The 13,822-nt window shown below is 38.8% G+C and overlaps 3 protein-coding genes across 4 annotated transcripts in view; 2 read left to right on the top strand and 1 right to left on the bottom strand.

The window, feature by feature from the left end:
- Window positions 1-994: 994 nt before the first annotated feature.
- saxo4 (stabilizer of axonemal microtubules 4) lies at window positions 995-6,017 on the top strand. 2 transcript variants are annotated; one of them, XM_015046208.1, is made up of 13 exons: window positions 995-1,126; window positions 1,273-1,332; window positions 1,707-1,808; window positions 1,902-2,019; window positions 3,090-3,252; window positions 3,338-3,380; window positions 3,470-3,567; window positions 4,777-4,842; window positions 4,926-5,012; window positions 5,101-5,166; window positions 5,272-5,363; window positions 5,754-5,849; window positions 5,941-6,017. In XM_015046208.1, exons 2-13 carry the CDS (start codon window positions 1,290-1,292, stop codon window positions 5,957-5,959), a joined length of 993 nt encoding a protein of 330 aa, XP_014901694.1. In that variant the 5' UTR covers window positions 995-1,126; window positions 1,273-1,289; the 3' UTR covers window positions 5,960-6,017. The 2 variants fall into 2 exon arrangements, with proteins under 2 accessions (XP_014901694.1, XP_014901696.1); XM_015046210.1 differs by having other exon boundaries at window positions 995-1,171; window positions 1,274-1,332.
- Window positions 6,018-8,758: 2,741 nt separating this feature from the next.
- lrrc10b (leucine rich repeat containing 10B) lies at window positions 8,759-10,655 on the bottom strand. Its single transcript, XM_015046261.1, has 2 exons — window positions 10,570-10,655; window positions 8,759-10,477 (listed from the first exon to the last, which is right to left on the bottom strand). The coding sequence occupies exon 2, from the start codon at window positions 10,241-10,243 to the stop codon at window positions 9,008-9,010; it is 1,236 nt and encodes a 411-aa protein (XP_014901747.1). The 5' UTR covers window positions 10,244-10,477; window positions 10,570-10,655; the 3' UTR covers window positions 8,759-9,007.
- Window positions 10,656-10,675: 20 nt separating this feature from the next.
- Window positions 10,676-13,822, top strand: part of LOC106955833 (fatty acid desaturase 2-like) — a 14,916-nt gene continuing 11,769 nt past the window's right edge. Inside the window, exon 1 of the mRNA XM_015046260.1 lies at window positions 10,676-10,774. The gene's annotated coding sequence lies outside the window, so the exon portion shown is untranslated. The remainder of the gene's footprint in view (window positions 10,775-13,822) is intronic.

Genomic DNA, 13,822 nt, shown 5'->3' with positions numbered 1-13,822 from the left:
AAGTTGGACTTTTTCATCCTCTTTTGAAAAATATTTTGATTTCAGCAGATTTTTAACCAATTAATTAAAGGTTTAATAAAATAAAAATCAATATTAAGAAATTATTCACTTAAAAGAAGCTCCTACATCTTGCAGAAAAATTATTTGTAAGTCAGTTTTTTACATATACAAAGATATTTGCACTAGAAACTAGACTAAAAAAGTGTAAGATTTTGTGGTTTTTGCAGTGTATTCAGAAATTGATGTGTGTGTGTCAATGGTTTAAAACGAAATAAAACATGAGATTTAACCACATGAATGAGTTCCTCAGCATTGGTTTTTGTATTTAAAGTATGAGTGGCTTTATATGCTAAAGAAATAACTTAAAATGGCAAAGTGAAAGTGCTGAAGAATGACATAAATGTCATCCATCTGTCGCTTTGATTGGTCTTGAAAAGTAAGCTGAATAAAAAGAGCAAAGAAAGATCCAACTGCTGCGATATTATTTCACATCGAGAACCAGACCTGGAAATATTCTTGCCAGAAAATGAACAGGTGAAGTCATTTCAGTCTTAATCAACAAGACCCTTTTGTGCATCATGTCGGGTGATAAAGGCATAAATCACAAGTAAAGTACAATGTAAGAGTCATTTTGTCTGCTCGCTTCTTTTTAAAAGGCACCCGCATAATTTCACCTTTGATATTTACAGATTTCAATAATTACATGTGCCTTTTCTTCTTTTTTTCACTCTCTAATGGCGCCTATTTTCCTATCTGAAGCCGTCAAAGAAGCCTTTGATGGTTCTGTGCAACAGCGAGCTGTCTGCGGTGTTTTGTATTATTACAGTACAAATTGCAGAAAAGGAGCTGAACTGAACAAATTGCAGGAAGGAAGAAAGAGACTCTTAACAATGCCTCCTTGTGGAACAACATTACGCTCACACCTGAAATAATTTCTATGCACTTCAGTTGTAATGTTCTGCCCCTGTGCTGAATCTCCTAGCAACAGAAATGTGTTTACCTACAAACCGGCTCAGGACAGAGAGAGACGAACAAACAACGTAGTGTTTAGACACAGGTGTGTCCTAGATCAAGCTTTCTTCACACTCATCTCTATTTTACTTTTAACTCATTCAGAGGAAATAAGGTGAGATTGCTATTGCTGCCCTTATGCTGACTTAAACTGTCTTTGAAAATTGGAGATTCCAGTTCTTTCTTACAAACTGTTCTTCATTTTTTTTTCCAGTTGATTGTGAAATCTAAAAAATGCACTCATTGCTACATTTATTTCAGATCGCTGCAGTGTCAACATGCCTGAAGGATTTTTTCCCACCATCACTGTTAATGGCGAAGGTTTCTATTACAGCACACTGCAAAAACACACAAAATCTTGCCAAATATTTTTGGTTTAAGTTCTAGTGCAAATATTTGGTACACTTAAAATACAACAAAACTAACTTTAAAGTAACCTTTCAGCAAGATACAGGAGCTTGTTTTAAGTCAGTAATTCTTGAATACACTGACAAATTATTTCACTCATAACACTAATGTCTTGTTCAAGTGAAAAAATCTAGTGCTTTCTTATATTCAAGAATTGTTTACTTAAAACAAACTCCTATCTTGCTGAAAAGTTCCTCTTAAGTTAGTTTTGTTGTATGTTATGTGTACTAAGATATTTGCACTAGAAACTAAAGGAAAACTCTTGGTAAAATCGTATGTTTTTACAGTGCATAAACAGATGTTTGGACAGCCGAGGATTGTCATACCGCCTATTGAAGAAACTGAAAGGCGGGGATCACTGAACAAAGCCAGTCACGCACCCCCTAAAGGTCAGCTGAGGATGAGAAAGTCAGAGTCCAAAAACTCAAATCGATCTGTTTTAGATTTAGTTTTGGATTATGACAGACAAGTTGTTGTTTCAGCCAGGATGTGTTTCAATTCCTGCCTTGGAGCCCCCGTTGCGTCCGGCTTTCTATCGAACCAAAGACCCGTTCTATCCTACCAGCCCAGTTTGGACCTTGTTGACAACCCTCACTTTGGGTAAGTGTCAGGGCAGGTAAGAACTGTCCGCCACAGCGTCAGCTTTCACTGTCCAGTGTCATCACTGTCCACTGGGAAACACTCAGGCAGAGTTGTGAGTCAGGCATGGGTGAAAGCAAGCTATTTCTCACTCTTGCTCTGACCAAGTGACACAATAGTTCTGCTCTGACTTTTTCTCCGAAAAAGTTATCCAAAGTAGAAAACCAATCCCAGTTCAATCTGGAGAGACTCAAACGGAGAAAGAAGGCGATTAAAAGAGTTTGACAAAATGAACATAAAAATAAACAAAGTCCTTTGGCGTTCAGGCCCCGGCCGGGGACATCGAGCTGGACTTCGATGAGCTCGATGAACATTCCTGATGCAGCATAGGACTGTAGACCCCCCGGGGCCTGTACTGGTGGTCGGAGGAAGATGAGGCCTGAGAGTCGGGAACAGAAGGTGGAGATGGGGTGGAGGTGGGTTGATCGGAGCTGGTGAGCAGAGGAGGCTATGGGTGAAGGTCCTTTTGAACTGGAGCCCAAACGATGATTGGCTGGAGCGAGGCTTGGTCCGCGCCGATAGGTCCAGGTTGCAGAGAGGCGGGCGCTGATTGATGAGGCAGGTGCGACTAGAGTCTTCCAGACTGAACTTTTGTCAAGACTCCATTTCAAATCAACTTTTATTTAAAACTGTATTTCATTGTTTCACTGTGTATTTGTTCATTTCATGGCTCTGTTTGCACACTTTGATGTGTTTGATTGTGTTCGGTAAAGTCAAATACCAATTTTGAGGTAGATGTCTATGTATATTTTTTTTAAGCACTAAGCACTGTGCTTTGAATGTCACAATTTCATCGCTAGTGTTTTAGCTCTTCTTAATCTTACAGAAACTGATATTTTTCTACCTTTTGCTTCTGAAATAATTTACTAAAGTGCTGAGCCGTGGCGCCTTGGTAAGCTAGATCATTAGAAAAAAAAAAAATCCAGTGAATTTGTTGTTTCATTCCAAGTTTCCTAAAATGCTTTTTTAAACAGCCGTTACTTCTGATGTGTTTCTTGAGACGCAGTTGTATTTTTTTTTCCTGTCTCCAGAGTGTGGCTAGCCGACAATTTCGTAACTCAAAATATGCGGTACTACCAGCGTCCCACCTACTCTGATGGCTCCACAGCTTTGCCAAGCCTCCTTAACAAACCCATGACCAGCGGCTTCCATCAAGTGAGCGCTGTTTGCCACACAGAGCCTATTGTGGATCAGGTACTACAGATTTTCCTCTACATTATCCTTACAATTCAACAGACTTGAAACAAGCATGAGCTGTCTACCTTCTGCCTTTCTTCAGACAGAGTACCAAAGAGTGTTTGTGCCCCGTCGCTTACCACCAGGTAAAAACTTAGGTTGTGGCTGCAGACAGATGATAAGATGACATAACATGATAACATGACAGAGACCCTAACAGATATCCTTGCTGCAGTTTCTCGCCACATGAATATGGGTCCAAAACTGGAGACTGGGTGCACCGAAGGAGAAGACCTACAGTACATCACCTTTCGGGACAAAAATCATGCCACTGTGAGTATTACTTAATAGTAAGCAATCATATTAACGTGGTGAAAGTATTCATGTTCTCAAAATATTTAATTGGGATTTTATGTGTTAAAAAATATTCATAGCTTTGATCATTTTTAAATCATCAAAGCTATGATGATTTAAAACTCATAGCTTTTTAAATCTGTGATTTGAGGTAGCAAATCATCCTTAGCTTTAAGAGAAGGGCTCTTGCATGATGCATGTGTTTCGAAATGAAAAAGTGAAAGGGACTCATTTCAAGCCTCTGGATCAATACTTTGTGGAATCGACCTTTTTTCTGCAGATACATTCTCTAATAGTCTCTAACAAGCCTCTGAGGCCTAGAATAGAGAATAAATTACACCCAGGCGGACTATATCAACTAAGTTAATTTGATGTTTTAAAGTGAAGGTGGCTGAATTCATATACACGCCACACTTTTCATATTTCTATTTGTAAAGCATTTAGCAAATAACATGTAATTTTTATTTATATTCCACAGTTTAAACTACTGTCTGTGGGTCTGTTACATAAAATATCCCCCAAAAATACATTTCAGATTATGAATATAACGCAAAAAATTAAAAAAAATATATATATATTTGTTACTCTTTGAAAAAAAAAAATCCTTACATTTACATGTCTTATAGTATAGAATAAAACATCCTTCATTGTCCCAAAATGGGCAAATTTCTTAACTTATATTCATTGGTTCACAAGCAGATGCTTTCATGTTTTTTCCTCTCCTGAAGTCTAATGTCACCTTCTGTCACTCCTGTCTGTTCTCCTTCTGGTGCTTTCAAAGCTCAGAGAGTAGACTGACGTAAAAGCAATTTATACAAGTCTGAGCTACAGAACAGCTAAAGAAAAAAGTTGTTTTGCAAGATTCATATGTGGCTTACTACGAGCAACATCACAAAAAAAATACAGTTTGAAAACGGTATTCTGTCATTCCTCCAAATTATTATATTATATGGTTGCATATCAATCAATCAATCAAATTTTATTTGTATAGCACATTTCAGCAGCAAGGCATTTCAAGGTGCTTTATATAATTAAAAAACAAAACAAAAACAGCATGTGACATTGAATAAACAGTAAGAAAGAAAGAGATTTTGGAAAAAGAAAAATATGTGGTCCTCCTTTACTTCTGAATGTGACTTTGTCTATTTGTGAAGTGTTTCCCTTTCAAACTGTGGCTGATTTGTCCAGGTGGTTCCGCATCTGATCAGAAAAACAGTGATGACGAACGACTACCTGTCTCCGACGTTTAAGCAGGTTGAGCCACATTCACTGCAAATCCCTTTATACTGGACAAACAAACACAAATATGTTTTGATATGAAACATTTTTTTTTTCAGGGAAAAGAACGCTTGCCAGGAATATGCAGCTGTTCCTCCAGAGAAACAGGGTATACAGGTGGTGCCAACACCCTCTTAGTCGACCCAGTAAGTCCCTATATCCTCCAACTTGTATTCTTCTTAAGCTGCTGTTATTGTACAGATGTTTGACATGTCCTGTTTCATAATATTCTAGCGCCTTCATCTGCCACCACTGGAAGTGAAAAGTCGTGTACCACTTGTGAAGGCTACTGGAAACAGGGTCAGACTTTTACTTTTTTTTGTTTGTTTGTTTTGTTTTTAATTAATAGATCATCTATTTTTGATTAGACTTTTTTATCTTTTCTTTTATTCCTTTCTCCCTTAGGAACCCTCAGGATTTTGCTTAAATATGCCAAATGAAATTTTCTCTAAGGGACCTTTGGATCCGATACACTTCACTACACATTATAATAACAAGTAAGTGTTTTTTGTCTTAATACTGTCGGTTGTGGTGTAAGATTGTTTTAGATGCTAAAAAAAATTTAGAGCCAGACGTCCTGGCTTTGAAATGTTTTGTTGATAAACTATGAATTAGCAATAAATCATTTGTTCATCATTGTTCATCATTCAGATCATTTATTCTTCAACTGATTACAGTGATTTGAAAAAGTACAGATTTCCCTTGCTCAATGTTTCTTTTGTACAAAGTGAGCTATGGAAATTTAGATTAGATTTTTATTTTCATAGAATTTTAAGAAGAATGTTTTTCTTGTTTCCTGTTAATTTGTGGTATCTTGCTGTCCTGATTTATTTGTGTTGCGCATAAGAGGGAATTTTTAACTTGACAAGAATTACGTTACTTTCCAGCTTCCGTCAGAAGGACAGGCACACTTTTTATACTTCATCAATTGTCAACGCAAGCCAAACAAAGGACAATGGCTACAACAAACGAAATACAGACAGGTAAAGTATTGTCACATTTTAGCCTGGATAATATAACATTGCGCTCATTTTTATGATTCACATGTCCTGTTTTTTTTTTTTTATTCCACAGGTTCATATTGAAGCATTAGATGTTTTCACTGTGTTTAAAGTCTTCTCATCTCAAAAATAAAATTCATTATTTAAGCAAATCATTTGGTCTTTATTTGTTTTGTTTGTAGAAGAATACAAACTCCAGATGTACATGGAGAAGATGCAAAACTGCATTTTGTTTTGGTTTACTTATAAAAGCCCATCATTTGTGGGACTGAAGGCGTTGATGTGCTCACTTTAAAAGCACCTTGTTGTCACTGACCTACAGAGAATGAGAAGACTGTAAACTGAGGTGAAAAACGATTCCACTCAGACTAAAGCAGACTCCGATTTGCATGAACCTCTGCAAACTCTCAAGCTGTTATGCCACCCACGGCTGCATGCAAAAAAAGTGACCAACAAATCTGGACTAAATACATAACAGTCCAAGTATGACAAACTGTGTATATTACAACTTTATACCACTGCACTACTGCATCTTCTGTGCTGACGTCAGAATATTTGACTTTTTCACGTTTTGCAATCCTGCAATCACACAGTGCAAATGATTTTTTTTTTTTTCAGGGTTTGTATATGATAAATCAGCAGATATCACCACATAATTCTAATGTTGAAGGCAATTTAACTTTTTTTTTCTACAAGGCTTAAATTTAAAGTTGAAGGGGAGATCAGAGAAGTTAAATATGGGGAGAAATTGGAAGAACACTTCCTGACCAGGGTGGAGGTTCACCTTCCAGGAGGAAAACAACCCTAAATGTAAAACCACAGCTACAATAAGCTTAGACAAAACCATTTTAACATGTTACTTATTTTGTGCCAACACCTAGATTAAATTAGTGGAAAATATTTGGCACTAATTGCTCTCCATATAATGTGACTTTTAAACCAATTTTTAAAGACAAACTGGCAAAAATGCCAATCTCTAGACGAACAAAGCTGACAGAGACTAACACTCAAAGACAGTGATACCAGCAGTGGCATAGCTGATACCACTGCTGCCTTGCAGCAAAAACATCCAGGGGTCTTTTTGCATGATGTGTGCATGTTCTTCCTCTGCATGTGTGGTATTTTGGCTTCTTCTTTTGGTCGAGAATGCACAACTGTAAATTTAATTGGTTTCCCCAAATTGCTCATAGTTATTAGTGTGCACATGAATGGTTGTTTGTCCTGTGTGTCGCTGTGTTGTAAATGCTCCTACGAACCTGCAGGGACAAGTAGGCACAGACAGCGGATGGAAAGATGGTTCTACAAATGAATGACCAATACGAATGCACACCACACTTCTGTTCACTTCACAGTTGTCCACTACTTGGTGCGTTTGGTCCATCAGTTGATCTGACGGACCAAAGTATGAAGTAAAATACATTGATTTTTTTGTTGTTGTTGTGCAACAAAATGTGAAAAAAATTATAGGTTAAGAACGCTTTAGCAGTCGCCCCTGTCGAAGAAGAAAATCGATCCTGTCATGACACTGAAAAAGCTCTAAGCAGTCAGAAAGGAGGCCACAAGCATCTGAAGAAATTGTAGTAGGATATAGGCAACAGATCCTTTGGGTCCTGTGGGTTGAGGTTGGGTTACTTCCCACAGATGCCATCAGATTCCTATTAGGGGACTTCTGGAGACCATTAATAGTATTTTGAAGCTCATTTCTCACATTCCTGCGTCTTATCTATTAATACCACCAATGTTATTAGACACAGCAATAGAAGCTATTGGTGCATGAAAATTTAAAAGGAGCAGTGTGTATGTTCTGCATTGTCCCAATGCAAATGTAATGAGATACTGAAATGAAATGAAATGAAATGAAATGAAATGAAATGAAATGAAATGAAATTTGAAATGAAATGAAATGAAATGAAATGAAATTTTATTCGAACATGATACAAATATAAAATAAAATAGTGCACAGTAACAAGAAGTGCATAAGAAAGAAGAGAAAATACAGATTTTTTTGTTTCAGTTAACATATCATGCTCAAAATGGGGTAGGAAGAAGTGAGAACTTATAAACTCCTACCCCTAAACACTTGAAACTTTAGAGTCCTACTGTCATTAAAAAAATCAAAATCAAAGTAGCAGTCAGAAGTAACAGTTACTAATATTTACCTATACATTTTCCCATTTTATTCTGGTTTGTCTTTCTAAACCCTTACACCAAGTTATCTGCAATACACACCTTATTGCTTTCCATCACCCGTATGTGTATCTATTGAAAATTACCTCTTTGTACTTTCTTTTGAATTGTGTTAAACTATTGCTGTCACATGAGTACACGCATTAATATTCTAACACCAGATCAATAATTCACTCTTTTAATGAGATACGAGGAAAAAGATCTGTGCAGACACAAAGGACAGGATTACGCATGAGCCCCACATGAATAATGTGCTCAGAAATGAGAGGAGAACAAGGGCCCGGCCTGTATAACGTCAAGAAAAAGAGTAATGTCCCCGTCTGTGACAAAAAGAAGTGCACAGCATTCATGACACAGCTGAATTTCTGCCCAGCAGGGTCCTTCAGGTTTGTCGGGGCACTAAAAATATTCTGCCTCATCGTTTTCCGGGTCCACTTCATGTTTGAAGCCTCTTTAAGGACTTACCTTTTATGGTCAGGCACCCCAGCTATTCATCCCTACAACGCTCTTTCTTGGCACTGACACTCGTGTCGTAAATATTTTTTTAAAATCTTTGACCAACACACTCATTTAAATGCAGAGACAGCCGTGCTTTAAAGAAGCAGTGCTGACAAGCACATAACCAAGGTACTGACTGTGATGAGCAGAAACGACTCTTGAGTAAACACACTGCGTCTTCTGTGACAAAGGACTGGCATCGGCTTCATTCAGCTGAATATTTAATAGCAAAGAACCAAAATAAGTTACAGCAACCTGATAATGTGCAGTTGAGAGAGATGACACTGGTGTTGTTGCGTTAAAGAAATATAATATCAAGACAATTAATTTTCACAGTTAATTACAGATCATTAATTAGCAGCACATCTGAGAATAAGTCGTATTCACGTATCTGCTGTACTGTCCAACATCTGTTTCCACCTGGAACCAAATCATTTTGGAGTTAGAGGGGCTTTTCATGCTCCCTCATCTTGTCTTGTTGTGTCTTCCAGTTCCTCCCCATCCTCATACTCATAGTCCATTGGAACGTTTTCGTACTCCAGCCCCTCTCCTTCATACTCAAACCCTTCTCCCTCACATATCATCTCTTCTGTCTCGTATTCAACCAATTCTTCATCATATTCAAGCTCAGCACCTTCATACTCGGTCACTGGCACTTCTACGCAGTCCTCCTGCTCCTCGTCCTTAAACAATGTTTCTTCTTCTCTAACATCGGACTCTTCGATGTTCACAGCAGCTTCGTCCGTTGCCGGTTTTGAGCTGCTGTTCTTTAGGATTCCATGGATCACTGGTTCCTCTCCAGCCTGAGCCAGCTCCTGAGCCAGCTCCTGAGCCAGCTCCTCAGCCTCTTCCTCAGCAGCCTTGCGACGTCTCTCCTTCCTGGCCTCACGGATCTCCAGGAACTCAGCAGCCCCTTCCCCAACCAGAAATACATCCTCGCCTACTTTAGGAGGTTCCTTGACAGGATTGTGGTCATAGGAAAATAGGTGAAGAGTCCGTAGACGCTTCAGGCTAGGAAGCTCTGTTATTTTGTTTTTATCCAAGTCTAGGATCTCCAGGGATTCCATGCACAGCAGGACTTTGGGGAAGGTTTCAAAGCGGTTTCCGTACAGCCACAATCCCTTTAGCGATTCCATGCGACAGAAGTCTTGAGGCAGCGCTTTCAGCCGGTTGTCCCCCATCTGCAGGGACTTGAGGTTTGGCAGGTCGTAAAGCTCCTGTGGAAATCTCTGGAAGTAGTTGCTCTCCAACCAGAAGCACCTTAGATTCTTCAGGTTGGTGAACTCAGGCGGAAGGGTCATGAGTCGGTTGCTGCCCAGATACAGATGGGTGAGGCTGGTGAGCTCGCACACAGCCAGGGGAACGTCTTCCAACTTGTTGAAGTCGAGGGCGAGCGTCCGCAGACCCTGCAGCTGGGAAAAGCTGTCAGGCACCTTGCGAAGTCTGTTCCCGCAAACATACAGCTTTTCCAGGTGCATCAGCTCACAAACACGCGAGGGTAATCGCTTGAATTTACGGTAGCTCAGGTCTAACACAGGATCACCGCTCTCCAACAGCTCCTCGACTCCCAGTGGAAGCTCTTCCTCTTCCTCTTCCACTACTTCCTTCTCCTTTTCAGTGTCATCTTCCTCCTCACCATCTTTTGCCCCTTCTTCTTCTTCCCCCTCGGCCTTCCTGGAAGAGTTGCCCATGCTGTGCCAAGCAGACCCTGACTCTGACGTGAGTCAGGGCAGAGTCATTTGATAAGGCAGTGTCTGTGACAAGTGAACTCTCAGTTTGGAAGCTACTGTTGTTTCGTATATGAAACCACAGGCTGCAACCAGCATCATGGTTCGGGCCAGTTAACACTTCTGCAGCCATGCAACAGCAGTTCCTGAATGTCCCTGTCTCCACTCGATTATTAGGAAATTATCACGTGGTATTATCTGGCAAACAGAATGAAAAACAAAATAATAATAAAAGGATGAGGTAGAGTTAATAGTGAAAGCTTAGCTTTATCTTTAGTTTTTCGTCTTACCATTGTCTCTTTAACATCCTCGGGACTTTGAAGACAAAAGTGTCCGACAGCTTTGAGGTCATGTGATCAGGAAAAGAAAGATTCCCCCCCCCCGAAGTCGTTCTTCTGCGCCTTTTAACTTGCCTGCAGATGTCTGTGGATAAACCCAGAGTCGGTGCGTCGCTCTGTGACCTGGCCGGCGGGAAAGAAAACAAGTCACATAAAGGTCCGTGTAAGAGTTAATGCAGCTGCTCCCTGTGACAGGCCGGGTCTCACCGCGGTAACTATAATCCGCGCTCGGAAAGAAATTGCATGTTGGAAAATTACAGCGCACTTACTGAGTGACTGACGGACTGTTCCTGATGTTGGCTGCTTCTCTCCATTAGTGTGAAGGCTTGCATTCAGCTGAAGCCTCCCTCTCTCTGTAACCCGAACAGGGGGCATTCACATCACATGGTCAGTTTGTGCTGCGTGTGTAAGAGCAGCGTGAGGAAGTTACTTCGAGTCAACTTTAAAAAAAAAAAACGTTTCGAAGCTTTTTCAAAAAGTTATATATATATATATATATATATATATATATATATATATATATATATATATATATATATATATATACACCACTGCTCAAAAAAATAAAGGGAACACTCAAATAACACATCCTAGATCTGAATGAATGAAATATTCTCATTGAATACTTTGTTCTGTACAAAGTTGAATGTGCTGACAACAAAATCACACAAAAATCATCAATGGAAATCAAATTTATTAACCAATGGAGGCCTGGATTTGGAGCCACACACAAAATTAAAGTGAAATGTTCCTTTTGAGCAATATATATATATATATATGGCAAGTCTCCTTGCCATTCCACAGATTTAAATTGGGACTCTTGATGAGCCACACAAACATTTTTGTTTGACTTCCCGTATGAAGACACGTGTTGGTAAAATTACTTTTTAAATAAAAATCTGCTGTGGCTTTTTTTTTTTCCCCACAGCTTTTCCATTTGTTGTTATTCAAAGGGTGCTTTTATTGAAGCTTTGAGAACTGCTGCTAATTTAATCTGAAATGTCAATCTTAGCTGAATTTCTGCCTTAAAAAATTAGTACTTCATCCATTAGAGACATCATAACAGCTGAAACATTTCATATTAGCAGTTAAGTAAAACCCAAAAGTTTCCAAATGTGCCAAAGTAAATTGAGACTTCTATTAAGTCAATCTTCTGCTGAATCCATCAACTATTTGACAGTGAGCTTTCCTGGGCAACAGTATTTATTTTTCATTGCGATGGAATGAAAAGCCTAAAGAAAGCTGCTGGGGTCAGATTTTTTGGGCTTCTGTCAGCCTGATGACTCGTGGCAGAAGAAGCGGACAAACAGGGGCACGGGTCAGCGTGCTGCTTGAGGATAATTCTGTCTGATATGCTGAGGACCAAAAGAGCTGATTTGCACATTTTGGTGTTGCATTCAAGTGACCCTGAAACGGCACGATGGACTGGAAGCAGTAGATAGTCAAGCAGACAGACAAAGACCTTGGGTGGAGAAAGGACACAGCTGCCGGGGTCAATGTGTTCTGGAAGCACTGCGTGGCCCATGCAGGCAGTACAGGAAACATATGGAAAGAAGACAGAAAGCACAAAATGATATTTGTTTTATGAGGTGCAAAATCATGAAAATGAATAAATTTGTAGGCCTACATACTGCATTTAGATTTTTCCACATATTAAATAGATGATGAAAGAAGCAGAAAAGGTCTGCAATAAGAGCCCTACCTACTGTGCAGCCTTGGGTTAAATGAAGATAGGAGTTGTGTGATTTAAAGAAAAAAAAAAAAAACTGGCACTTGCTGGTAGCCAAAGGAACTGCAACAGGCATAAAAATAGCATTCACAACATTTTCAACACTTATTGGCACCTGTGGTGAAGATGTGAAAAAAGTCTTGAAATAAATTAATTTGTTGCTGCAAATTCTGATTGCTTAAAATAAGTAAAGTCGGCACTTCGGGCAACCCTTCTTTTTAAATGTGCTTTATAAATAAAGTGGATTTGGAATTGGATGAGAAAAAAATAGCTAATATAATTAATAACTTTAATTTGTGTATCTTTGGTAGTGGAAAAAAAATCCCACATTAAGAAAAAAAAAAAATGCTTTTTTCACAAAATCCCACTGTCACAGCTATTGACACTAATGACAACTTTTTACAACCTGCTTTTTGACAGCTTTTTGTCCTCACCTGTAACATTTCAAGGTTTGATCAAATAGAGAGAGTAATTTTTGAAAAACAATCTCTCTAACTCATGTTCTTTCTATGCACTCTTCATTTTCCCACACAGACTCACTACAGGCTTTAGACGTGGGGACTGAGGCGGCCATGGAAAAAGATTCATAATGTCAAACTATCGCTGTGCTGACGTCACATGCCACATGTTTTTGCTTCATTATCTCATTCTTAGATAAAATTTCAGCTTAAAGTGTCCAGGTGTTTCACTGAGTTTGTGATGATATAAACTCTAATAAGGTTCCCAGGCCTTTAGAAGAGCAACAGACCCGTATTAACAGTGAGTTTGGTGTCTTCCAGAGCTGCTACCTGGACCTACCTGGAGTGTTTCTTACTGAACAACTAAATCTTAGTCTCATCTGACCAAAGCACAAATGGTTTGTGTTTGTGATAGCAGTGATTAGTGAACTACCGTAGATGGTATCTAGTGGTGGTTATGGATCCTTGGTGACTAAAAAGATCTTTCTTTTCTTCGTTTCTGAAGTTCCTTAACATTGAGTGTTGGAGATCTCTTTTTTTTTTTTTTTTTTTTTTTAACCCTCTCCTACTATCTGACTCACTGTGTGTTGTTCCAATATAAATATTGACCGGTGATTATAAGGAAAAAATGTGTCAGATCACATTGACCAAGGTAAGAAGAAAATCATAATTCAAAAATTCTAGCCACTGTTATCCACCTGAAACGTAAGGACACAGATGCTTCACTAAAATCTATTTTATGAAAACTGGCTATGTTTCACCCACTGAATAAACACACTCAAATTATTATTTTTTTTTGTTTGTTTGTTTTTACCATAAGTTTAAAATAAAAGCTTCATTATTTATACAGATCATTCGCAAAGTCTAAGATGCTGGATGTTTTACCTTTTGGCTTTACAGTTTAAGCAGTTTAAAAATTAAATCTATCACTTTACTAAAAAATGCAGTTAGTTGGCTATTATGTTTGGGTTTCAAACTGGCACCTGGAGAGTTTAGTGGTCAGGTCACAGACTTTGAT

Source organism: Poecilia latipinna, unplaced genomic scaffold, assembly GCF_001443285.1.
Source record: "Poecilia latipinna isolate Pla-1442-1.1 unplaced genomic scaffold, P_latipinna-1.0 Scaffold770, whole genome shotgun sequence".
Taxonomy (NCBI): Eukaryota; Metazoa; Chordata; class Actinopteri; order Cyprinodontiformes; family Poeciliidae; genus Poecilia; species Poecilia latipinna.
This window is presented reverse-complemented; position numbering and strand designations above follow the sequence as displayed.

What these genes read in the sequence shown, in the direction of transcription:
- lrrc10b (XM_015046261.1), bottom strand. Translation starts at nt 10,243, where the DNA reads ATGGGCAACTCTTCCAGGAAGGCCGAGGGGGAAGAAGAAGAAGGGGCA.
- saxo4 (XM_015046208.1), top strand. Translation starts at nt 1,290, where the DNA reads ATGCCTGAAGGATTTTTTCCCACCATCACTGTTAATGGCGAAG. An exon ending in CAGTCACGCACCCCCTAAAG is followed by an intron (nt 1,809 to 1,901) that starts GTCAGCTGAGGA and finishes TTGTTGTTTCAG; the next exon opens with CCAGGATGTGTTTCAATTCC. An exon ending in TGAAGGCTACTGGAAACAGG is followed by an intron (nt 5,167 to 5,271) that starts GTCAGACTTTTA and finishes TTTCTCCCTTAG; the next exon opens with GAACCCTCAGGATTTTGCTT.